The following is a 26,357-nucleotide window of genomic DNA, read 5'->3' on the forward strand; positions in this document are numbered from 1 at the left end:
CGTTTTGTGTACTCAAGGCTTGGTGGAGTTTTAAGCTGACCTCTTCCTGTGGAGTTTTTCACTGGCTCCTTCAACAGGCCTCCTAAGATATGGATGGAGGACTGGTCCTCCAGCTGTTTCTCCATCTCTGCTTCTGCTTTTCTAGGGGCTTACTCTCTTATTGAGAGTTTTGTTACCCTTTCAGGTCTTTGGGGCAAGATTCAAAATAGTTCCAAGCCAGTGTTGTCTCACACCTGGTATATAACTTATCTGCAGGAAAATCTCAAGTGGCTTTGCCTTGCCATACCTGATCTCAGCCTCTTTTGGCTACCATAGGCCATTTTAGCTTACTCAGGCATGAGTCAGACATTGGTCCCAGTGTCCCCAAAACAAAAATCAAAGTACATAAGTGGTTTCAGTAAAGTCCTTCTTTTAGACAGAGTGATGAAGATCATTTTCTACAAAGAAAACCCTGATAATCTACATCACTTTCTTCAGAGAAGAGCTTTACAAATCCTGTTTCCTTCCCCCTTTTGTACTCACAATGTAAGTGAAGGAGTCGTGTTCAAACATGTTCAGCTTATTGTCTGTTGGCTGTGATTTCTTAGAGCCCACATAGAACCTTCAATTTTACGTGTTGAAATATACCAATTGGACCAATTAACATACAGGTTTGGCTTTTGGAGTGGCTCAAGCAGTTAAAGCACCTGCCTAGTATATAGGTTTGCCTGAATGTGTCAGAGATGTGAAGTGGGCTAACAAGATGGAATTTTACTTTTTCTATTGAGAATTCCAAACTAGGGCAGTGATTTTGTTTGTTGGTCTCATTGGGGGTTTAGCTTTCTTCATTCTTCTGCCTTTCTGAGAGAGCTCTCCCTATCTACATGATCCAGGATTTCTACCATGGCTTCATTCTTTCCACTGGGGATAGGGAAAAGGAAGAATCATGAGTGCTTCTTCATGCAAGAAATTAGACACAGCAGTCCATTCATATCCCCACTGACCAGGCTCTGGTCCACATGGCTACACCCAGCTGCAACAGAACTGGGAGATGTGATCCTTACTATGGGTGTGCATGTGGACAAGCTAAAAATTTTCTTACTGTGGAGCAGTAACTATTCAGCACAGGCTCATGTAGTATGAGCAGTTGATTTTGGAGTATAAACTAAACTTTCACTTTAGAGGACTGGAATTTATTCCTATCCAAATAACTTCTTAATTTCACTAATAACATTTGTAATTCTTTTTTTTATTTTAAAGGGAAGCCAAGGTCCTATTGGTCCACCTGGTCCACAAGGGCCCCCGGGACAAGGTTTACCTGGTTCCAAGGTAACTTTCTAAATGACAGTAAAGTTTAATGTATTTATAACATAGTTTGTATTTTCTGGCAAGTGTTAGTGTATTTGGAAGAGAACAGATGGTGTTATCTTAAAAATTAGAGATGTCTGTGAATAACAATTTTGAAGATGTAATACACATCTTTGTGCCTTAATAGGCCTTTTCTTATATAACCTTTATTTATTATTTTTATTCAGGAAACCCTATTCTAGCAATCCAAGTAGTGAAATAACTGGGGTTGGCCAGTGGTCTCTTGCTTCTCCAGCTTGGCTGTTTGCATTATCACCAGAACTTCCACAGGGAGTCCAGCTATGAAAACCTTAGTTAAAGAGCCAGAGCCAGAAATGACCTAACAAAATTTTCCCATGAACTTTGAAATCAAATTATCTCTTAAAGCAGGCCTATTATTCACCTGTTGAAGAGCATGACACTTATCAGCTAACTAGGTGCCTGAAGAATCACTAATCATTATTAAATAAAGTACTTCTCAGAGGCTGCTCACGTGGGGACACCCTTAGTTCTGCCTGTATGAGAAGTGGGTTGATAGAGCACCATTGCTACCCTTGAGGGGCTCATTGAAAGCTCAGGTTGCTGTCTCTGATTATGGAATGTTTCTTGACCAGCAGTCTCCTTGGCTGTTCTGGTATGTAGATGCCTATCTTTTCCATGTGCCTTTTACAGGAGTTTCCTTAAAATAATATGAATTGAGCACATGAAGCTGTTTTATCTTACTTTGTTGAAATAAGATATCTTTAAGGAGATCAAAAGCAAGAAGATATTATTTTCATTTTGCTGCCATATTCAAACACTTTCCTTACTAGGGAGAAGTAGGCCAGATGGGACCTACAGGCCCTAGAGGACCAATGGGAATTGGAGTACAAGGTCCAAAGGTGAGTTGACTAAGCTGCTCAGATGCAAGTTACATAATATTATATAAGATTTCCTTTACAACCAAGGGCAATATAGATTATGCATGTATCATCTAACTATATGTAACCTCTCTATCTTAACTTTTTTAATGTGGCTATTGGAAAAGTTATAACTATATGCATGGCTTCCTTGAGATTTCTATTAGACAGGGCTGCTCTGAAATAAATGCTTCATTGGTACAGAGACCGTGTTATGTTGTTTACTATTGAACACCCAATTTTGAGGACATGATAGATGCTCAATAAATACTGCTGAAGAAATGAATGAATCCTTAATCTACCCTTCACAATTTCTGAAACTTGTCTTGAAAGGTGAAGGGCCTGGCAAGCCAGGCTGAGTCCTAAACTTCACCATTATTCTGCTGTCATTGTCATTATTCTTATATTTGAATATTAGAAGAATATGTAAGGTATAGCTATAAAAGAATATACATATCACATATATAAATATATTACAAGGATAAAAATGTATCAATTCAATAATAATAGCTGTCACTTTTGCCCAGTTTTGATGTATACATAATATGCTAAATGCTAAGTATGATATATATGTAAATATATGTATGCAGTATACACATATATGTGTTATGTACATATGCATGACAGATACATATGTGTAAGATACACATATGTGATATATACATTTGCTTGTATGTATATCATATATTATCATTTATACATCAACTTTAAAGAGGCAAGCTACAATAGAGTAAGGCTCAGCAAAATTAGACTACCAAAACTCAAATCCCAGTTGTGCCATTTTCTAGGTGTGCAATCTTAAGTTTTTCTCACTTTAAAAAATGAAATATGTCAAATATACTCACCAGTGTAGATAACAATGCAAAGAATATGCATGCAATCCACAGCCTGGCTTTATCAGATGTTAGCATTTTGGCATATTGACTCAGACATTTTTTATTTATTTATTTATTTATTTCATTTTTCTTTTATTATTCATATGTGCATACAAGGCTTGGTTCATTTCTCCCCCCGCCTCCACCCCCTCCCTTACCACCCACTCCGCCCCCTCCCTCTCCCCCCCCTCAATACCCAGCAGAAACTATTTTGCCCTTATTTCTAATTTTGTTGTAGAGAGTATAAGCAATAATAGGAAGGAACAAGGGTTTTTGCTGGTTGAGATAAGGATAGCTATACAGGGCATTGACTCACATTGATTTCCTGTGCATGGGTGTTACCTTCTAGGTTAATTCTTTTTGATTTAACCTTTTCTCTAGTACCTGTTCCCCTTTTCCTATTGGCCTCAGTTGCTTTAAGGTATCTGCTTTAGTTTCTCTGCGTTAAGGGCAACAAATGCTAGCTAGTTTTTTAGGTGTCTTACCTATCCTTACCCCTCCCTTGTGTGCTCTCGCTTTTATCATGTGCTCATAGTCCAATCCCCTTGTTATGTTTGCCCTTGATCTAATGTCCACATATGAGGGAGAACATACGATTTTTGGTTTTTTGAGCCAGGCTAACCTCACTCAGAATGATGTTCTCCCATTCCATCCATTTACCAGCGAATGATAACATTCGTTCTTCTTCATGGCTGCATAAAATTCCATTGTGTATAGATACCACAGTTTCTTACTCCATTCGTCAGTGCTGGGGCATCTTGGCTGTTTCCATAACTTGGCTATTGTGAATAGTGCCGCAATAAACATGGATGTACAGGTGCCTCTGGAGTAACAGTCTTTTGGGTATATCCCCAAGAGTGGTATTGCTGGATCAAATGGTAGATCGATGTCCAGCTTTTTAAGTAGCCTCCAAATTTTTTTCCAGAGTGGTTGTACTAGTCTACGTTCCCACCAACAGTGTAAGAGTGTTCCTTTTTCCCCGCATCCTCGCCAACACCTGTTGTTGGTGGTGTTGCTGATGATGGCTATTCTAACAGGGGTGAGGTGGAATCTTAGCGTGGTTTTGATTTGCATTTCCTTTATTGCTAGAGATGGTGTGCATTTTTTCATGTGTTTTCTGGCCATTTGAATTTCTTCTTTTGAGAAAGTTCTGTTTAGTTCACGTGCCCATTTCTTTATTGGTTCATTAGTTTTGGGAGAATTTAGTTTTTTAAGTTCCCTGTATATTCTGGTTATCAGTCCTTTGTCTGATGTATAGTTGGCAAATATTTTCTCCCACTCTGTGGGTGTTCTCTTCAGTTTAGAGACCATTTCTTTTGATGAACAGAAGCTTTTTAGTTTTATGAGGTCCCATTTATCTATGCTATCTCTTAGTTGCTGTGCTGCTGGGGTTTCATTGAGAAAGTTCTTACCTATACCTACTAACTCCAGAGTATTTCCTACTCTTTCTTGTATCAACTTTAGAGTTTGTGGTCTGATATTAAGATCCTTGATCCATTTTGAGTTAATCTTGGTATAGGGTGATATACATGGATCTAGTTTCAGTTTTTTGCAGACTGATAACCAGTTTTCCCAGCAGGTTTTGTTGAAGAGGCTGCTATTTCTCCATCGTATATTTTTAGCTCCTTTGCCAAAGATAAGTTGCTTATAGTTGTGTGGCTTCATATCTGGATCCTCTATTCTGTTCCACTGGTCTTCATGTCTGTTTTTGTGCCAGTACCATGCTGTTTTTATTGTTATTGCTTTGTAATATACTTTGAAGTTAGGTATTGTGATACCTCCTGCATTGTTCTTTTGACTGAGTATTGCCTTGGCTATTCGTGGCCTCTTGTGTTTCTATATAAATTTAACAGTAGATTTTTCAATCTCTTTAATGAATGTCATTGGAATTTTGATGGGAATTGCATTAAACATGTAGATTACTTTGGGGAGTATCGACATTTTTACTATGTTGATTCTACCAATCCATGAGCATGGGAGATCTCTCCACTTTCTATAGTCTTCCTCAATCTCTTTCTTCAGAAGTGTATAGTTTTCCTTGTAGAGGTCTTTCACATCTTTTGTTAGGTTTACACCTAGGTATTTGATTTTGTTTGTTGACTCAGACATTTTTAAGAAGTATCACAGATACAGCTGGAAGGCTCTTGCCTGTCCCTCCATTGCCCATTGTTCTCCCTTTCCTCCATAGGCAAAATCATTATCATGACTTTGGTGTTTATTGTTCCTTCAAAGTTTTTATAATTTCCCACATGTTTTTAAATGTAAACCATATGTTGCTTTTTTTGTGTATTCTGAAGTACACACAATGTACCATTCTTCAAGATATGTATCCTTATGTTTTGTTTGGAGCTTTATATGTCTCTAAGTCATTCATTTTTATTGCTCTATTGTAGTCCACTATATGAAAAATCTCATTTTGTATTTATCCATTTCTATTGATGGGTATTTAAATTGCTTTCTCCTATTTTACTTTTGCCAACAATGATCCTACAAACACTGTGTTTCCTTTTGTGTAAGTCAGAGTACAAGTTTTTTTTGACCAGTAGAAGATAGAGGTAGAGGTGGAAGATCCTAGAATATGTAAGACTTCAATTTTGACATTACAAAATTCCTGTTCAACTTGGTTGTACCATTTCATCTTCTTGCTGGCAATATGCGATGATGTTCTTTTCTCTACATCCATGCAAATGTGAAATGTGTAAAATATGTTTCATTGTCTGAATCTTTATTCCCTGATAATTAAATGAACCATTTTTCCACATCCTTTTTTGGTGGATCTTTATTATTATTTTTTATTGTGCTGGGGGTACATTGTGGCATTCACAAAAGTTCTTATAATATATCATAGGGAGAATTCACTCCTTCCAACACTCTCCTTTACCCCCCTTTACTCCATTCTTGAAATAGTTTCAACAGGTCTCATTTTTCCATTTACATACTTGTGTATACAGTATTTGCACCATATTCACCCTCCTACATCTTTTCCCTATATCCTCTCTCCTTCCTCTATTCCAACTCCCCAAGCAGGACCTGTTCTGCCCTCCTGTTCTCTGATTTTGTTTAAAAACATGACATTTTTGTTTGTTTAAGATAGTTATGCTATCTTAAACAAGCATAAATGGCACAAGGGAGTTTCCTTGTGCCATTTCCATTTATATTTGTATTATAAACTGAATTTGTTCATCTCCTCTATTTTTCTCCTTTCTACATTAGTCCCCTTATGGTGATTTCAACAGATTTAAAAATTATATATTCATTGTTGCATAAGAAATACATCAACCATATTTATCTTCTTAACTTCCTTCTTTTACCCTTCCTCTCTCATGTGTGACCAAGGGGACTTAGTGTGACCTGTTTTTCTATTTCTGAATTCCTATAGATATTTATTGTTCTGAGGCTGGCTTCTTTTCTCATTGATTACAGTCTTTCACATCTGGATGATAATCTTCTGTTATGTGGATTGCAAATGTCTTCTCTCAAGCTGTGGCTTATATTTATCATTTTACTTAGAGTGACTTTTAGTGTATAGACATTTTATATTTTACTGTATTTTTAACACTTTATGACTTGTGCTTTAAAAATACTATTTTAAAACACTCTTGACCTTACTGGGATCTGGTGGCTCAGGCATGCAATCAGGAGGATTTCAGTTCAAGGCCAGCCTGGGCAAATAGTTCATGAAACCCCATCTCCAAAATAACCAGAGCAAAATGAACCGGAAGTGTGGCTCAAGTGGTAGAGCACCTGCTTTACAAGTGCCAAACCCTGAGTTTAAACCAAAAATAAACAAAAACAACAAAAAAACCCCAAACCAAAAAAACCCAAAAGTCAAACAAACACCATTCTTGACCTTAAAGTCATAAAAATGTTCTGTATCTTTCTGAAAATGTTGGCATTCTCTTCTTAAATTTAGATAACCTTTGTGGAAGTAATTTTTGTGTTTGGGTCAGTATAGTACCTATTTTTCCTCCATGGTGGTATTCAGGTGACCCAGTGGAGGTGCTAGATAGTCCATCTTTGCCACACTCATTTGCAATATACTTATGTCCTATGTCAAGTTTCTGTACTTGTGAGGATCAGTGCTTGAGCTCTCTCTACTGCTCTCTTTGAATATATTTTTCAGAGCTATTGCTTCTCTGTATTGCTAATGATGGATTTTAAATAAATTCTGTCATCTCATAGGGAAAATACTCTCATCATCATCTTTTTTCTTGGTCCTAACATTAGGATTGGCTTGACAAATTAAACATTCTGTTGGGATTGCATTGAATCTATAGATGAAATACTGAGTCTTTTACAGAGTAAAACAATCTAATTTTTTAAGAAAAATACTTGTCATTTTCTCCATAAAGTTTATCTTATACTTCTTTTGTTAAAATTATTCTAAAGTGCCAGGGAGATTTTTTTTTTGTGATATATATTGTTTTCTTTATTCTCCATCTTCTGATTACCCATTACCATCTTCTGATTTAGGAAAAGTATTTTTATTTGTTTTGTTTTAGTTTTTGTATGTCAATTTCGATGTCTAGTTATCCTGTGGAATCAAGTTCTAACTCTAGATTCTCTTTCTTGCCTTTTTACACCCTGTGTAGATAATCACATTTTCTGAAAATAAAAGCTGTGTTATCTATTCCTTTTTAATTTTCTTTTCTCTTACTTATTTTTATCATTTTTCATTGGTGGCTATTCACTAAAATGTTAAAAAGAAGTGACTTCAAGGGAAGTGCTTCTAAAATTTCAATCTTAAGTGTGATGCTTGCTATAAGTTTTTGAGAAATATCCTTTCTTAAATCAAAAAAAATTCTTCAGTATTTCTGTTTGTACCAAATGCTACTTATTAATTATAAATGAGTATTGCATTTTATTAAACTCTATATCTGCTGAAATAATTGTATTTTTTCCTTTCAGCTTTTAGATGTTGAGCCATCATTGTATTTTTGAGATAAACTCAATTAATTATGGTGTATATTTTTATGATGGTAATCCAATTGTTTAATTTTTTATTCAGGATTTTTACATTCATTTAAAATAATCATTTATTGTTTGGTTGACATAAAATGAGCATGCATGTTTAAACTGTACAGTTTTAGCATACATATGCTCTTGAAATCAGCCCAGAGCCAAGATAATAATGGCATCCATTACCCACAGACATTACCATGTGTCCTTCTGCAACACCATCCTTCCATCCCTCCCTAACTTCTCCCAATAACTGATATGCTTTCTAATGGTCTGATAGCCATTGATCTACTACTTTCTGTCAGTATATAGTAGTTTGTAAGTTATGTAAATGGGATTATATACTATGTATTTTTTTCTGGCTATTTTTCATCCAGCAAAATTACTTTGAGATATACTTTGTAACATGCATGATAGTTTGTTTCTTCATGTTGTTGAACAGAATTCCATAGTATAGATATACCAAAATTTACTTATCCATTTGACCATTGAGAGAGATGTTGGTTGGTTGGTTGTTTATAGATTTTAGATATTATAAATAAAATTGCTATGAACATTTATTTATGTCTTTGTGTGAATGTATATTTTCATTTTTCTTGGGTAAAGACCAAGGTGTGAAGGGTTGGGTCATATCAAATTGCTTATGTTTCCCTCTTTTTCTACTTTTCCTTAAAGGTTTAAAATTTTGGTAAGCCTTCCTTTAAACCAATGAAGTGTTATTTTGAAGGAAGAGGAAGTTAGAGACTTTCAATCAGTGATTCAATGTATTAATGGTGTTGATTTACATAGATTACTCATTCCCTTGTTATGTCATTTTTATATTCTTTTAAGATTATGCATTTATTAATGTTTTCCAATGTATTTGTTTGAAATTGTCTGTGATTTTTAATTTTTTCTGTGATTTTTACTATGTATACAGTTACATCACCCTTCATTCCTAATACTGCTCATTGGTGCTTTTTGTTTTAAAAATATCAATCATTTCTGCTGAAAATTTATTATTATTATTAGGTTTTTTTTTTAAACTTACCTTTTAGTTTTATGAATCTTTTCCCCTTTTGTTTTCAAGGTTTTTTCCTTCTCTCATTTTATCTTATACTTCTACTTATTATTAGGTTTACTGTATTTTTTTCCCCACTAGCTTTTTTTACGTTAGTTGGAGTGACTTTACATTCAATATTTTTTGCTTTTAATAAATGCAGTAAAAACACTTCTATATTATTTGAAAGTAGCATGTGCTTTTAATGAATAATTTAAAGGACTTATTCTTAATCACAAATTAATTTGAAAGCAAATAGAATTAATGAGTATTAGAGCTGGACATTGTGCCTTTTCTTCTTTTTTATTATCATATTATTGTTGAACTGGGGGATACATTGTGACATCTACAAAAGTTCTTACAATATGTCATATATATCATAGTTAAACTCACTTCTATAATAGTTTTCCAGACCTGATGTAACAAAGTACTGCAAACTGGGTGCTTAAAAAAAACCCCAGAAATTTATTGTCTCATAATTCTGGAGAGTAGAAGTCCAAAATCAAGGTTTCTTCAGATTATGCTTTCTCTAAGCCCTATAAGGAAGAATGTTTCCTGGTCTCTTGTTTCTCACTGTGGTTGTGGATCCTCAGTGTTCTTTAGCCCATAGCTCCATCATCTCTGTCTTTGTCTCTGTCACCAGATGGTATTTTCCCTATGTATTTGACACCACGTAGCACTTTTCTCTTTTTATCAGGACACCATTCATACTGATTTAGACTCATCCTAATAACCTCATCTTAACTTGATTATAACTACAAAGACCCTACTTCCAACTAGGGTCACTTTTTTGGGCATCACAATTCAACCCATAGCAACAGAATGCAGGCCCAGAGAATTTAAGTAACTTGCCCAAAGTCAAACAGTTAAATTACTATTAATTAATAATCATATTTCTCAGCTCAGAGGCTTTTCTCAAATATTATAAGATACCTCCAACTTTGCAAGTAGCTCATAATAGAGATGCATGATAGATACGAAGTTCAGGGAAATAAAATCTTTGTTCATCCACCAGGGGGAGCCAGGCTCAGTGGGGCTCCCAGGACAACCAGGAGCACCAGGAGAGGATGGAGCTGCAGGGAAGAAGGTAACACTAAGTTTTTCATATTATTGGAGTGAAAACTTGAGGCCATACTGAAATCTTGATACTGAAGGGCCTCAAATTTAAACCATCCAGCACAAACATAGTATCCTTAAGAAAAAAAATCACACATTTCTAAATTTCCCTTTTCACTTATGCCAGATAAAAAGAGCACCGATTCCAAGCCTGAAGCAGTGTCATATCCTCTACCTTCTTTGGTATTTTGGCCATGACATTTTCTGGTAACCCAGTTCCTTCAGAATTTCTAAAAAGTACATTAATTTAAATTTCAAAAAGAAAAAAAAACCCACACTTTTCTCCCCCACTACAAAAGGAGAATTGTAAATGCATTCAGGAAGTAAGGCTATTGTAAAGATTTCCTGAATTATTTTGAGTTGACATTTGAAATACTCATTTTTCAATAAAAATACAGAAAAACAGCAGATGGAGAGGCTGAAGGTCTTTCTTGTTTTAAAAAAATCTACTAAATGTGAATAAAGAGCCAAAGGAAAGTGAGCTTATTGCTTTGGAAGTTGGCTGAGAAATTGGCTTTTCAAGACATTTCAGCTGCTCTAGTTAAACTGGAATTTAATGTTAATTTATTTGTTGATGTGCTTCCAAATTAATTTTGAGAGTAGAATTTTGAGAGTAGTATTTTTTTGGTGGGGGGGAGTTCCTCAGCTGAATTCACTGGCAATACAAGGAGACAAGGTGGGATTATACATTCAGTCTAAGGAGGGTCTGCTGAGTGTCATTTCCTCTAGGGAGAAGCAGGGGTTCCAGGAACAAGAGGCCCAGAAGGACTGCCTGGAAAAGGACAACCTGGCCCCAAGGTATGCAAATGACAGCATGTTGGGGAAGCAGCTGTCTGTGTTCTGGTCCTGATACTAAGGAGCCAACTTAGGAGAAAACTTTTAGTCTTGCTATGTCAAATGTATTTACATCTGGCTTAAAATTATGGATACTATTTTGTGAGCTTTTGGAAGACAGCAAGTACATATTATTCATTTTTATTTTCCTAACATCTATCATAAGACCCAGCACAGACAAGAGTTCAGCACATGTTTCCTCAATAAATGGTCAGGTTGACATTTAAAACAGGAAGGAAGGAAAGATGCCTCAAGACATATCATCGAAATTTTATAGTATATAAATTTTCTTCAAATATTTATAGGCTCTCACACAATAATAAGAAATATCACCTTATTGAGTGGCAATTTTGGGGGCTGGGTGTGTAGTTCATTGGCAGAGAGTATGCTTGCTATGTGCAGGTCCCTAGGTTAGATCCCCAGCACTGAAAGATAAAGAGTAAGTAACATAATATAAATGGCAATCTCACTTTACAATTTGGCGTAAATGTTAGTCAAATAACATTTTTATATGTCAAGATGTAAATTCGTCAATAGGATAAGACCTATAATGATGTAACTTTCAGCCTCTGAGGCACCAGATATTCCTATAACCTTTGCATAAAGGTTCTTATGGATTATATAGGAGAAGAGTAAAAATAAAGTCTATGTACTTATTGGTACTCTATTTATAATTCTATTAAAACAGTAAGTGATAGCCTAGGTAGCTTATTTCCTAAGAAAGTACTAAAGTAATAAAGTTGAATCTTCAGTCTTAAATGTGAGAAACTGAAATTTAAATATATTTGCAGAATTTTAAACATTTTAATTTATTGATTTACCAGATTATGCGATTTTCCCCCCAACCCCAACCCACCCCATCCTGTTTTTGTTGTTGCTGTTGTTAAGGGAGACATCCCTGTCTTAAAAAAAACATGCAAAATATACATTGGAAATGTTGGTCTATTGATATTTAGAAGAATAATATCCTCTAGAATACACTTGTAGAAAGTAGACCATTAGAGGTAATAGTGAAGCTGTGGGAATGAACGATATCTTGTGAAAGAGAGCTGAGGTTTAGGCCCCACGTTACGAAGTGGCTGGAGAAAGAGCACCCAGAACAGCATAGGCACATTAGCTCTGTGTGAGGAAAGCCAAGCAGAAAGTGTGTCAAGCTGAAAGCAAGGGTGATAGCCAGTGCTGCCAATAAACAAGGAGAATGTGCACTCAAAGAGAGGCCAGTAGATTTGTGGACTGGAGATGGTTCATGGCTCTGTTAAAGACGGCTGTTGGAGGAAGAGTGGCAGGAATATGTTCCACAGCCCAGGCAAGCCCTGGTGCAGCATTGGCACTTCATTACATGTTCCTGTCTTTGTCTTCAGGAGTGATTTAGGTCAGTAAGTTGAATTTGGTAGTGACTGGAAGAACAAAATAGTTGTGGTGGGTTTTGTCTCTACTGGGAATAATAATGATATATTAAGTGCTATTTGGACACTCCACTTTTATTTCCTGTGTGGACCATGCAGAGTTGATTACATCTTTGTGGATTCCATAGGAGGCCTCCTCTTCTTGGTAGAGTGTCTGATTTATTGATGACCTTAGTATGTAGTCCACTGGTTATCAAACTGTGGTTCCTACACCAGCAGCATTTGCATCACATGCGAATGTTAAGCATGCAATCGTTGGGCCCCAGTGACCTACTAGATCAGGACTCAGAGTGTGGGTCCCGCCGTCTGGGTTCTAACAATCCCTACACATGATTCTGATGCTCGAGTTTGAAAACCTTTATATCATGACTATTTAAATGACCTCAGCTGTAAACCCAATGGATCTGTTCCCTTGTTGAACTGGATATGTTGCCCTGCAAAGGAGCCAAGTTGAAAGCTAGTGTCCTAATGCTGTGAGGCTTCTGGTTGAAAGTAACCAGACCCAGTAGTTTTGTTGGGGAAGCATGGCCAAATACAACCATGCCGGGAAACAACCAGGAAGGCACTTTCTGGCTCTGCTCCAGGCTATGCTTAGTCATCTTCTTACTAATAAAATTATTGGCCTGCTTTGAGGGAATGAACTATACTCCCCACTGGAGGAGAAGCAGGGCTGTGATTTGAAAAATATCTCTTTTAATGTTTTAAAACTGAAATAGCATGAAAACTGAAAAACATCTCCTTTTTGAAACTGAATGTCTTAGAACCATCTGTTAGTAGACCAAGGGTGCAAAAGAATGAAAATTTTAGTAAAAGTTCTTAAAGAAGGATTTAGAATTTAGATTTTTAAAAAATATTAAGTCATATTGAATAAATGACAAAGATTTGAGGAATTCTGAAGTCATCCAGTTTTCTGAAGAACATCAGCAAACCCTGTACAGCTTAGCTGTTCTCAAACATATCACTTTAAAACTCATATTTGTTGAGAGTCTGACGCATGTGGCATTGTTTGGTTGTGGGAGGGTGTGTCAATACCACACTCATATTCTTATAATTGTTTTTTCAGGGAGATGAAGGAAAGAAAGGGACCAAAGGAAATCAAGGACAGAGAGGCTTTCCAGGACCCGAAGGGCCAAAGGTACGTTTCCTATATTCTCATTTAAGCTCTATAGAGATTGTATTTATGTCTGGTTTTAGTAGAATATTATATCTCCACTTCAAATTTGATTACTTGTTTCCTTCCCAGCAAATACAAAACAAAAGCCCACAAATAAAGAAGTCTTTAGAAAACATTTTATTCCAAAACCATAGTAACATGAGATAGACTGTGAAAATATGTAATATTTGTAGAAATGTCTATGCTTCAGAGAAAGAATTTGTATGATAGTTCTCTCTAGTAACCACCAAATATTCAGAAGTTGGGATAAAGATAAGGCCCCAGCAGATACTAGCTCTCATCTGGTTTTGCTGTAGAAGTCTAACACAGAGAAGCAGCACAGTGACGTGCAGATCTGCTTCCACAAGTCGGATACAGAAAGAAGGTGATCCATTTCACAGGGTTGTTGTGAGGATTTTGAGTTAAGAAAGCACTTGGCACAGTCCTTACCATCTAGTGTTCAAAACATGGAGTTCAGAGAGAAAAATCAATGCTAGGAGATGGAAAATAGAGGTCTATGGTTCAGATAAATTTTCCAGAACAAGGCCCTGAGGAAGAAGCAATGGAGGTTGTGAGGCAAGTAAGTAGGCATGCGTCCTCCTGACTTATGTGAGAGAACAGAGGTCATATGAATGTGTCAAGAAACAGAAACTGCAAACCTAAGAGAGCCAATGCCTTGAGGAAGACACTCATTGTAAGAAAAGACATAAAGCACATGTTGAAGGAATTAAAATCCAACATTTAAAAAATGGTACTGGCAACTTAGGAGCAGCTACAAAACAGAGTACCACCTATAGACCAGTAATTCTTAAATTTCAGTGTCCATCAGTATCATCTGGGGAGTTAATTACAAATTCGTATTTCTTGGTCCTGACCCCAGAAGTCTGGATTCAATAAGTGTGTGGGAACCCAAGAATCTTAATTTCTCCAACATGTGCCCTCTGTTGCAGGTAGTTCAAGAAGGGCTTTAGAAAGATTGTCACTATGTAAAAAATGTGGCCAGGCATGGTGATGCACACCTGTAATATCAGCTACTTGAGAGGTGAAGATAGGGATGAGGGTGATTTGATGTCAACCCAGGCAAAAAGTTAGTGAGAACTCAATCTCAACAAAAGAAACCAGGTTTGGTGGCACAGGTCTGTGATCCCAGTTATATGTCAGGTGTAGGTAAGAGGATCATGATCTGAGGTCAGCTCCAGGCAAAAAATGTGAGAGCTATCTGAAAAATAGCTAAAGTAAAAATGGGCTGGGGGCGTGGCTCAAGTGGTAGAGTGCGTGCCTGGCAAGTAAAAGGCTCCGAGTTCAATAGCCAGCAAAAAAATGGGTTGCATTAGTATTAATACTAGGGATTATACTTTACGTTTTTTTTTTTAAGTACTGGGGTTTGAACTTAGGTTTTGCTAGACAGGTGTTCTACCACTGAACAATGTCCCTAACCCCACTTTTTATGTTTTAGTTACTCTTAGGCGAAGTGAAACTTTTTTATGTTTTGAGATAAAAATTTTTTTGTTAAGGATGAAGGTAAAGAATTGCCATATTTTAAAGCATAGTCAAATTTTAACAAGGGGCTTTGTATGCAAGGAATTGTGTACTTTCTGTGATAGTTTCACATTTCAAAGTAATTGGCTTCTAAAAGAAGTAGAATGAATTAAATCTAGACACATAATTTTGCTTTGCATCTGGTTTTTAGAGAAGAATTTCAACAGATGACTCTTTTGTTCCTTTGTCCTGGGATTGGATAGGGGCTTATCCGTTGCCAGGTGTGGCTGTGTTGTGTGCTATCGCTCTACAGGTTTGGGTTTAAGGATTGGCACATACATGTCATGGCATGCACCAGACCTCAGTGGGCTGTGGGCACAGCTTATGGGTTGTATTAGAGAATATGTACAGCAGGAACCTCAAGGGGCTCATTACCAGAGAGCATGGTTGATGGAGGCCCCCCTGGAGGAAGCAAGAGAACCCAACAGCTCAGGCTACTGAGTTTTATGGGAACATGAGTCAGATAGACTAGCCACAATCTATGACCCTAGAGGGGCAGATTGAAGTGATTAGTTCAGCCTTTCAGACAGGTCTTCACAATTTTTGGTGGTGGTTGGGGGGGGGTGGCAGATAGTATACAGTTTAGCTTTGAGGGGCAATAAGCAGAATTGAGGATATTGTGTAGGTACTTATATTACAACCAATTAAAAATGTGAAAACTGTACTTAGCTAAAGGCAGTTTAAAACCCAGGGATGGGCTGAACTTGGGCCATGGGTTGCGGTCTGTCCACACGTACTCTTGAGCAGTAGTTTATAAACTGTTTTGATTATAAATCCCTGCCAGTTCGGAGTACTTGCTGATGCAGATTTGTGTGTTTGTTTATTTTAATTGTAATTTTTATTCATAAACTGTCATTCTAATAAGTGTTTGGAAATTTACACAAATAATGGAAAATTTAAAAGATGAGTTAAAAATATATAGAGTTCTAACATTTTCTTCTTATATTTCAGTGAGTTGCTTGGAGCACCTTGTTGTGTGTAGTGACAATTGCTCTGAAATAGTGTTTTTCAAAGTGTGATAATGGAGTCGAGGGTGGTGCCTCATACCTGTAATCCTAATTACTTGGGAGGCAAAGATTGGGATGATTACACTTTGAACCAGCCCTGGCAAAAAGGTTGAGAAATTCCATCTCAACCAATAAAAGCTGAATGTGGTGGCACATGCCTGTTGTCCAGCTATGGCTGGCCAGAAGCCTAAAATAAGAGGATCGTGGTCCAGATCAATCTGGGAAAAAAGAGAGACACTATTTCAAAAATAAGGAGGGCAAAATGTCTAGAGAAATGGCTCAAGCACTAGTGTACCTGCCTAGCAAAGGAAAAGCCCTGATTTCAAACCTCTGTAGCAACTCCCCACACCCACAAAAAACTGAAAAAAAAACCCCCAAATAACAACAACCACGAATAATGTAACGGTGTACATGTCAGAATCCCCAGAGGTGCTTCACAAAAATTCATTTCCTGGGCCTCAGACTCTAGATCTACAGAATCTGATATCTTGGGGCTTGAAACCCAGGTCTAAACTCTAATTCCTGTACTATCCAGTCTTTGAGGATCACTGGCCTAGAGTCATGTGGGACACTGGAATTTCCTATTGCTCCAGATTGAGACTTTGGCACTTAATGTTAGATACAAAAGACTAAGGGAGGGAGGGAGAGAGGGAAGGGCAGAGGAAGTGTGGGGGGAAGGAGAGTGTGTGAGAGAGATGTTTAATTTTCCTTTTCAAAATTTATTTTTTTAAATTATAAACTCTATTTCTAAAAAAGGAAGTGAGATAGACCAGAAGAAGACCAATATAACATAGGTTATTAAAATAAAACAAGGGGAAAGATTTATAAGCTAGAAGTATACTCTAACACTTAGCTGAAGACAATTGCTATAATTGAACAAAAAAACTTTGTCTGAGCTCCTTGGCATATAATACAAAAGGGAAGCACCATGCATTGCATCCTTTTTATTAGGTAGCAAGAGGATGAACAAGAGATAAAAATGTCCTAAGATTCAGGAATTAATTGAATACATTTATTTAAAGGCACTGAAATTTTATGGATTAGTAACTCCAACAGCAGTTTACAAAAGATGCTCAAATTATTTTCACATTGGTCTTTGAAAGAGAAGGAGGTTCTAATATTCTAACACTTGCAGATATTTCTATATTTTTCCTATTATGGTCCCCACACACGGTTTCTCTGCTTGAAATGTAATGAGTATTTTGTTCTTTTCAAGGGTGAGCCGGGTATTATGGGCCCCTTTGGAATGCCTGGAGCATCAATTCCTGGACCACCTGGGCCAAAGGTATATTTTCTTGGATTTTTTTTCCCCTTTATTCTTGGGTGTTTGGCATTTGGAGGAAAAAAAAGTATATTTTCTGTTGTAGGACTAGAAATAAGGTTTCCCACTCTTGATCCTAAACTTGTCATCTCATTCTGTGCTACCTCTCGAAACCTAACATGTGTAAAATTTTATTACATCTATTTGGAAAAATCAACTAGGATCTCTAATTGAAAAGAAAAAAGAAACATTCTGTTTTAAGAGCATCCCAGGCATTTCAACAGTCCAAATATTTTAGTCTAAATTGCCACATGTTGTTTTAGGTGGTTTTCTCCCAACTTCTGCAGTAGTCTTTACTGACAGGTTTTATTAACTCAAGATTTGAAATTCCTCTCAAATTTGTCAGAAGAATATTATGATCTCAGGATCTGAGATGGATAAATGAGGCTCTTTTACAGATTTTCTCTCCAAATCTCTTTTTTTGCTATGTACCTGTGTGGTTTCTCATGTAACTTAAAGGCTGTGAATGATGTTTGAAACATAGGGAGACAGAGGAGGACCTGGGATGCCTGGATTTAAAGGAGAGCCTGGACTTTCTATTCGAGGACCAAAGGTATGCTTTATTCATGCTCTCTCTGAATGTGGGAAAGTAGACTTAAAAACTGATGTGGGAGTCAGCTTTCGGTCACGCTGATGAAACGCCTGCAATAATCAACTTACAAGGAGGAAAAGTTTATTTTGGCTCATGGTTTCAGAGGGTTCAGCCCATGGTTGTTTGGCCCTTTGCTTTGGGCCTGTGGCATCAGAGCACATCATGGTGGGAGCATGTGGGAGAGGAGGCCTATTTACTTCATGGTAGCCAGGAAGCTAAAAGAGAGCCAGGAAGAGCCATGAGCCTAATACCCCTGTCAATGACACATCATCAGTGGCCACTTTTTTCATCTAGATCTTACCACCTAGCTATTCCACCACCTCCTACCATAGGCTGCAGTCCTCTGGGGGATATTCAAAATCCAAGCTAGACAATTTAATAAGTTGTTTTACATGTAAATCTCTATGTTTATGAACTAAATGTGAGAATAGAACCTTTACCTTAAACAAAAAAACCCCAAGAATCAGTTTATTTTTCATACATATGGGAAACAAAAGCTCTTAGGATGAGATTTTTGCTCACTAGACAACTTTCTCAAAATGCCCTTTGAAATTCTGAAGCTTTGATGCTGGCTTATATGCTCTCTTTGAATTCTTTATTTTTTGGCAGCACTGGGGTTTGAATTCAGGGCTTTTCTTCACATTTTCCAGGCAGGCTGCTCTTACTGCTCGAGCCACTCTGCCAGCCCTTTATGTGCTCTCTTAGGAAATTGTCTCATTTAGATAAAGGGTTCAAGTACTTAAACCAATGACTTTTAAACTTAAAAAAAAAAGAGAAAACTTGGAACCATTCTTTAAATGAAATATAATGCATAACTTGTTGTAAAGCAGATATAAATTAGGGTGGTTCTTGTTGAGGTTCTTCCCACTGGAGTGACAACTGCTCTGATTTACCCAGGACCAAAGGCCTCCTGGGATGCAAGGCTTTCAGGACTAAAACTGGGAAAATCTCGGGCAAAACTATTGTTCACTCTTCTCCCCAGACCCTGAGGGACATGGAACACAATCTATATAGATGGCTCAAGGAAAAAATGCCAGATTTCCTAATGTGAAAACTATAGACATGACCTTGATCAATTATATTTGTGTGACAATTTCCATATTGTTTCATATGTGTTCACAAGTCCCATTTGTGTTCACAATCTATGATTTACACTTATTCTCTGTACTTACACTTCTTTTATCAATAGGAATAAGATGTAATTAAGTAGCTGCTAGAAGTTATAAGCTTTACTTGTTTTCTGTAGATGATGGTGTTTAAAGCATTTTTCTAGTCCTTTGGCTGTCATGATGATACTCCTTCTGCCATTCTTCTCTAGAACAGTGTTTAGGCATTTGGAGCATAATATACCCCTTTGAAAGTCTGATGAAAACTTTGATACACTGATTTAATTTTGTGATTATTTCAAGGAACTCCCAGACTTACCCTAAAACCAATTTCAAAATACCACATTTCAATTTTTGCCCTAATTTCCATTGGATGAGAGAAATACTTCAAAGTGAATCACTTATAGGATATTTTCTTGGATCCAGTGCAAAAAGGACAGCTGGCAAAATTCCATCTATAAAAACATTGTGAGGAGTCCAAAATAAAAACCGGTCCCTACTTTTGCCCTTTGATGTATTCTATTAAAAATAGCAGTAACATGCTAACTGAAATTTTTGCAGGAGAAAGGAAAAAGATCACTAAGAAAGAAAAATGTTTGTAAGCTATGTCTTAGTATTTTTCCCTCTACTGTGGGTGCTGTAGATTAATTGGTAAGAACTACTGATAATTTATAACTGACTTGGAGCTTAGAAATAAAAACTGAAAAGTGAATTCCAATTTCCATTTTCTTTTCTTGTCCACTTAACTAGGGAGCACGTACTGCTTTATTTTTTTTCTTGGCCCTCTTATTGCATAAGCATGCAGAGAAATGGGAGTACAATTTGGGGACAATCTTGCACATGAATGTTCAGAGTTACCTTACAAGTGGTTGGAATAGCATAAAAAATTACTCTGGAGAAATGACCAGTTTCCTGTAGTTGGGGATCACCAAAATTCACTCCCCTCTGTAGTCCTTGCTCTTTTTCCCTATCTTACAACTTTAAAAAGTCATAATGAGTTTTTGTTGATGGTAAATAATATATTAAGTTTTTATAAGAGGCCACATATTTTCTAATGGTAGTCATTCTTAAGGTTAACCACATAAAACCAGCCCGTTAGATTTAGTAGGAAAAAATAACTATTGTATTCTTGGCTTTCAAAATAAATTTAACTTTCTTATTGCTTGAGGAATATGCCATTTTTCCCTTCCCCTAATCAATAATGCACTCATTGAAGTAGAATTAGGAGCAGCTTTGAGGAGTTGGATTTAGGGCAACATTTTGGGTTGAAATATTGGCAATTTTCTCTTGGAATTTGCATACATGTACAAACGCTTGAGAGTATTGTTTGCTTTTTCCATTCTTGGAAAACAAAAGTCTGCCTGTTATTAGTTTCCTCTTAATGTGAAAAAACATAAATATTTTAAAACATGAACAGCTATGTATCAAAATAAGCAATGTGTATTGACAAGGGATGTAAGAGTTATCACAGTTACACAATAACGTGGTAAAAATAAAAGTTCTAAATGCAAGTTTAATACACTGTATTTAATAAATATTCTGAAAGATTCTTCATTTTTTTCCCTCCTCTGTCCCCATTTTACTTTACTGAGAAATTTCTTGGATTTCTATTTGTAAGAGAATTACACATCTCTGAACACTTTGTTGTCCAAAGGACAATAATCACCTCTCCCTGGTCTCTGTACAGAGAGTGAATTCCCCATGTAATTTTGGTGCCGGGGATGAAGACAATAGGTTTAACACAATAGTAGACAGCACATTATCTTATGCCAGATTCAAAGATTTGCTATGTATTCTCTTTACTTTCTCATACTCTGCTTACTAAATTTCCTTATTTTTATACTCCTCCCTGACATGATACACTAAAAAATTATAATCTTTAGAATTTAAATGTTAGCAATAAACCATTTTCTAATTCCCAAGAAGTATATTTCTATAGGAGACTTTGTAATGGTTCCTACATATTCCCTGCATTCATTTCTTATATTCCATTGAACACAAATGGACAAAACAGGATTTTTCTCCTCAAATTTTTCAAATTATTCCTTTGCCCTTGTCAAACCCACTTCTGCCATATTGGTGTTGTGCTTAAGTTGTGCCAGGTGTTTCATGCTTCAGTTCCATGATATCAGCTGGTATTGGAATTTTCTTAGGGTATCCAGGGTCCTCCAGGACCAGTGGGTGCTCCAGGACTCAAAGGTGATGGCTATCCTGGTGTGGCTGTAAGTATAGATGTGACTTTTCTTTTTTCTCTTAAAATATGTTTTATTTTCATTTATACATGATAAAAAATATATTTTGAGGTTAATGTTATAACTTGATACATGTATACAATGTGTAATAATCAAATCAGGGTAATTAGCATTCCCATCTCCTTAAACCTTTGTTTTGTGTTGGGAGTCTTTGAACTTCTCTCTTCTTGTTCCTCATAAAATATATAACACCTTTCTGTAGTAATGTTGGAAACATTATTTTCCTTCCCTTCCTCCTTTTTTTTCTGAACATTGCATACTTCAAGGATGCTCACAGCCTCCCTTATTCTATCATCTCAGGGCCCTCGAGGATTGCCAGGACCCCCTGGTCCAATGGGTTTACGTGGCGTGGGAGACACTGGAGCAAAGGTAAGAATTTTAAAGGAGGCAACACACTAACTAGTTTCTAAGAACATGTGACTTTGGTAAAGGTGACTTTTTCACCTGACATAATAGAAGAATAGAGATGTCTGAAAGAATTGATAAAGTTATTTACCCTCATCTGCAGACTTCTTGGGGAACTTGGCCTAGTGTGTACATGTTGATTGACTTTATGGTGTTTATCTTGCTTCTCTGGAACCAACCCACATTCCTTTGCTACTTCCCCTCCTTGTACCAAGATCACGATTTGGTTCACAGCCCTTGTCTCTCCTCTGGCCATGTTCTTTCTCTAGGTACTTTCATTCAAGCCTTTGCTTTAACTCCTCTCCTTGTGCTAAAGACTTCTAAATTTCTAATTTCCCCACTCTAAACGCTGGTCTGTGTATCTAGTTTCTCACTGTTTATCTTCCCTAAGATTTCTTACAGACATCTAACCTAATGGCCACTATAGAACTCTTGATTTTTATCCCACAACCTGTGAAAGGTACTGTTGTCCACCCTGTGCTCAAGCCAAAGGACCTAAGTCATCCCTGTCCCCTTTCCCCTCTTATTTTTCTAAGTCAGTCTAGCTTCACAATCCATCTTGACTCTGGTCCTTTTCTCCTTCTGCTTCCATCAGGTAGACCACCATCATCTCTTGCCTGGGCTATTAATATGGCTTCTTCACTGACCTTCCCTCTTCCAGTGCTAACCTATAACTTAGCAGGCAGAGTGGTCTTTTAAAGCCACAAATCAGATCTTCTTAGAAAAATGTTGATGGCTTTTCTATACTTATAACAACAAACATCACTATTTTCCCTGGTCTTTGAGGTACTTCACGACCTGATGCAGCTGCTGTCTATTTTTCTCTTGTTACATCTTTCCAGTCACACTGACCAGCTCTATTGTAGCTCTTAAGTGATTCTGGGCCTTGGCTCTGTTACAGTGGCCAATCCCTAAGCTTTCAGCTCAAATTTCACCTCCCTGGGCTCCCATATAAAAAACATCACTAACATTACCTTCCAATCCCCACCCCACCCCATGCATTTCCTATATAGAATGGATTCCTTGCTGAGATCATCTTGTTCATTATTTTCTGCATATTTCTTGAGAATGTAAGTTTTCCTGAAGGCAGCCTCTTAGTATTGTTTCCTGCTAATTTCCAGGCACCAGAACTAGGTATACTACCCATTAGCAACTCTGAACTCTGCTGAGTGAATAGGAAGTGAATGAATGATCAATATGATCCTAAAGAGAGAATTTTTCCATAGCAACACAACTACTCACTTAGTTTTTCCTCATGCTTCCAGGTCATAGAACGAGATGTTGTATGTGCTCAATGCTAAATTTTTATCTTGGTTTTTGTTTTTGCCAATAGCACTTACAGATGACCATACCTTAATATGGCTTTTCTACAATATCCTTTTGACTTGTCCCAAGTAGAATGAAAGATTGAGACTCATGGCACTAATTACCATTGCTAAGGGGAAATCTTAATACCTGCCCTGTCTCTGCTTCTTGGGGTAATTATGAGATTGCAGTGAGGTATCTGAAAGTGTTGTGTAAACAATACACAGGAGACAAACATGAAGTGCTTTGATCAAATTTCTCACTTGGCCTGACAGAGAATTAACTCAGATCCACAAAGCCTCGATAGTGTCAACCATGCCGAATTTAGTGTTAAGGTATTTTTTCTTTCACGCATAGTATCTCTCAAGATGTTAAAATTATAAAAATTAGGAAGAGAAGGAGAAATTCAATAAATAAACTTCACTATTTTCTGCTCCAAGTGAAACTTTTGTTGTTTTACTAGACATTTCCTTAGGAGCTTATCCCTAGTTAAAATAAGACATGAAGTAAGATGTGCTAAATAGATCCTGGACTGTGTTTGTATTGCAATGCAAATAGTTGGTGATATACCTTTTCAGAAAGTAGATTATTATGACTGTTTTATGTAAGCATACATTATATTATATTAATTTATAATATTATATCACTGCTTCACACTTAGCGTTAATAATAAGGACAAGTACTTAGGCATGGATAAAGAATATTTAAAATTTTTATTCTTGTGAATATTCCATTCTGACAAATTATTTGAAACATAAACTTAAAACATTTGCTGAATGTAACATTTCCCTTCCCAAATCTCATATTTGTTTTCAAATACACTTGGGGAGAAAACACCAAGAAAAAATGGTGTTCCTTACAAAATTTCATCCTGCCTTTTTATTTTTTATGCTTTTGAAGCAGCCAACATATTGCCAAAAGGGATGTTGTCTTCACTTTATGAGCCCCCACCAGAGATTGGGTAGAAGCAGCAGGGTCCGGCTGGCTTCCAGCTCCCAGTGGAGGGCAGGGAAGGAACAGAGCCAGGACCTACCTCTCTGTCCACCTGCCTCCCTCTGAGATGCCTTTTTCATCTCTCCATTGCCTCCCATCTCTTACTATGGAACATGTGTTAAACAGTGTATCTCTAGCCCTGAAGGAGATGTTGGGACAGTGAGCTGGCCTTAGAATTTAAGGAATATAGAGTATAAACCTGAAAATAAAGGAAATTCTAACAGTCTTTGAATAATTTTCAAAATCATCTCTCCTTTTTTTACTTATAAAATTTTTATTAGAATATATTCATTATGGGGGGGCAGATTTGAAGTAACAATTCCAATCAGGCTTATATTGTACATTATTTACATTTCCCCCATTGTGTCCTCAGCCCCCTCACCACCCCACCCAAAGTAATTGGAAGAGGTTTTTTAGTTCTGTTTCATATAGGTATATGAAGTCAGTAAACATATACCATCACCTTAATTTCCTTCCTTCACCCTCCTCCCTCCCACAAGTGTACCCCCCCACCCCCACACACACTGTGCCTATTTTACGGTCCTGATTTTTGTAATTAATATTTAAGTTGACGTTCAAAGGGGCATCTCAATGTATGCCCAATGTATGTGTGCTTTACTTTGTACTGTTTAATCCCTTCAGTTACTCTCCCTTACCCCTTTACCTCCTCCAACCTTGTCCCGCCATTTTTCAACAGTTTCCAATACACATCCTTATATCCTGTAACTTTTACTTATGGTATGTGATGTTACTGATGCTCTATCATTCTCTCTTCTTTTCTTTCTTTCCTCGAGTTCCATAGAGTAGTTCCACTGATACAAACATGTTCTACATCTGAGTTTGTATATGATCATGCTTGTTTTTGTGTATGTTTATCTTTGGAGCTATCATCCACGTATGAGGGAAAATATGTGGCTTTTGTGTTTCTGATCCTGGCTAACTTCATCATCTCTCCTTTTAACAGAGGCCTTAAAGTCTCCATGTGGCCTATTCTTCTGAAGAAAACATTTGGAAACACACATAGACAGAAAGTAGTAAAGGAAGGGAGAGACTTTGAAAAGTCTAGTTCCATTTCACTTTGTCCTGATAAAGTGGAGTGAGACTCTCAAAGTAGCAAAAATTGTCAATGGCAGAAAAAACGCCTAGGACCCAGATGTGTGCCAAAATTTTCTCCTTCTATTTTGAGTTAAGACGGCAGCAGAACTGACACAGGATTAAGTATGTGGGAGAGTGTGTGTGTGTGTGTTTGTATTGACATATATATCCTGATATGTTTTTCATTTAAATTCTGTGTAGTCACCTTAAAATCTTGGCCTTAGGGCATTAACTTGCAAAACAAATGTGTTTTGAAATGAGGAAACTATTAAGGTTGACGATTAATTTATGGTTGGTTTTGTGATATTTAGTTAAGGTCACATGTGTTTAGCATATGACAGACATTAGAATCAAAGCTTCTATGTTTCAAAGCATATAAAAGCAATCCCTGACATCTAGCATCCTTGTGGTACTCCATGGCTTTTTTCCCTAGTGAAAAAATTTTATATGACACCAGTGACTGTAGTCTTTCTATATACAATTTCCTTGAATTCAATTCAAATTTTGACAAGACCTTCTAAGATATTTCAAAATTTCTTGTAAAAAACTTTCAAGAACATAGTAGATGTAGTTTTAAAGTCTATTTGTGAAACATGCTAGGAAGAGAAACTGATGACTTGGCTCCTGTTCTGAGGGAAGAACTCATCCAGTGTCCTGACATCTGGACTCACCCTCCTGGATCACTGTTGGGGAAAGAAAGCTCAAAAACCTTACTCGTCATTGCCTGCATTTCCTCACTGGAGCCCTGGGGACTTTGGAGAACCTTTTGTGATGTGAGGACAATCATGATATAAATTTCATCTCCCTTTTGAAAACTGCAGATAACTCCTCTTAAATTTTTACCTGCAAAGTCCCAGGAGATGCATGTAGCTTGAGTGCTGATTCTCTGATGCCACCAAGCCTGGGTTTGTTTCTGGTCTTACAGAAGTAGAATGCAAGGAGTAGTTCCTCTGAGTTCCATAAGGACAGGCGCATTCTACCTGTTCCTCAGCCCCTCTCAGTGTGCGAGCTTATTACAGGGAAAATCATGCCTTCCCCAAATCCTTGGAATGAGCCAGTCCTTAAATCTAACCTGGCTTTGGGGGCCCTCAAAGATCTTTTAACTATCAATTAGTTGGAATATCACCCATGAGCA

At 37.0% G+C, this 26,357-nt stretch overlaps 1 protein-coding gene across 1 annotated transcript in view; it reads left to right on the plus strand.

The window, feature by feature from the left end:
* Positions 1-26,357, plus strand: part of Col28a1 (collagen type XXVIII alpha 1 chain) — a 146,430-nt gene that overhangs the window by 55,246 nt on the left and 64,827 nt on the right. The window contains exons 17-25 of the mRNA XM_074064694.1: positions 1,240-1,308; positions 2,139-2,207; positions 10,114-10,185; positions 10,944-11,012; positions 13,518-13,589; positions 17,370-17,438; positions 17,959-18,027; positions 21,326-21,394; positions 21,725-21,793. Coding sequence (XP_073920795.1) covers positions 1,240-1,308; positions 2,139-2,207; positions 10,114-10,185; positions 10,944-11,012; positions 13,518-13,589; positions 17,370-17,438; positions 17,959-18,027; positions 21,326-21,394; positions 21,725-21,793 — 627 coding nt within the window. The remainder of the gene's footprint in view (positions 1-1,239; positions 1,309-2,138; positions 2,208-10,113; positions 10,186-10,943; positions 11,013-13,517; positions 13,590-17,369; positions 17,439-17,958; positions 18,028-21,325; positions 21,395-21,724; positions 21,794-26,357) is intronic.

This window comes from Castor canadensis, chromosome 2 (genome assembly GCF_047511655.1).
Source record: "Castor canadensis chromosome 2, mCasCan1.hap1v2, whole genome shotgun sequence".
In the NCBI taxonomy this organism is placed as follows: domain Eukaryota; kingdom Metazoa; phylum Chordata; class Mammalia; order Rodentia; family Castoridae; genus Castor; species Castor canadensis.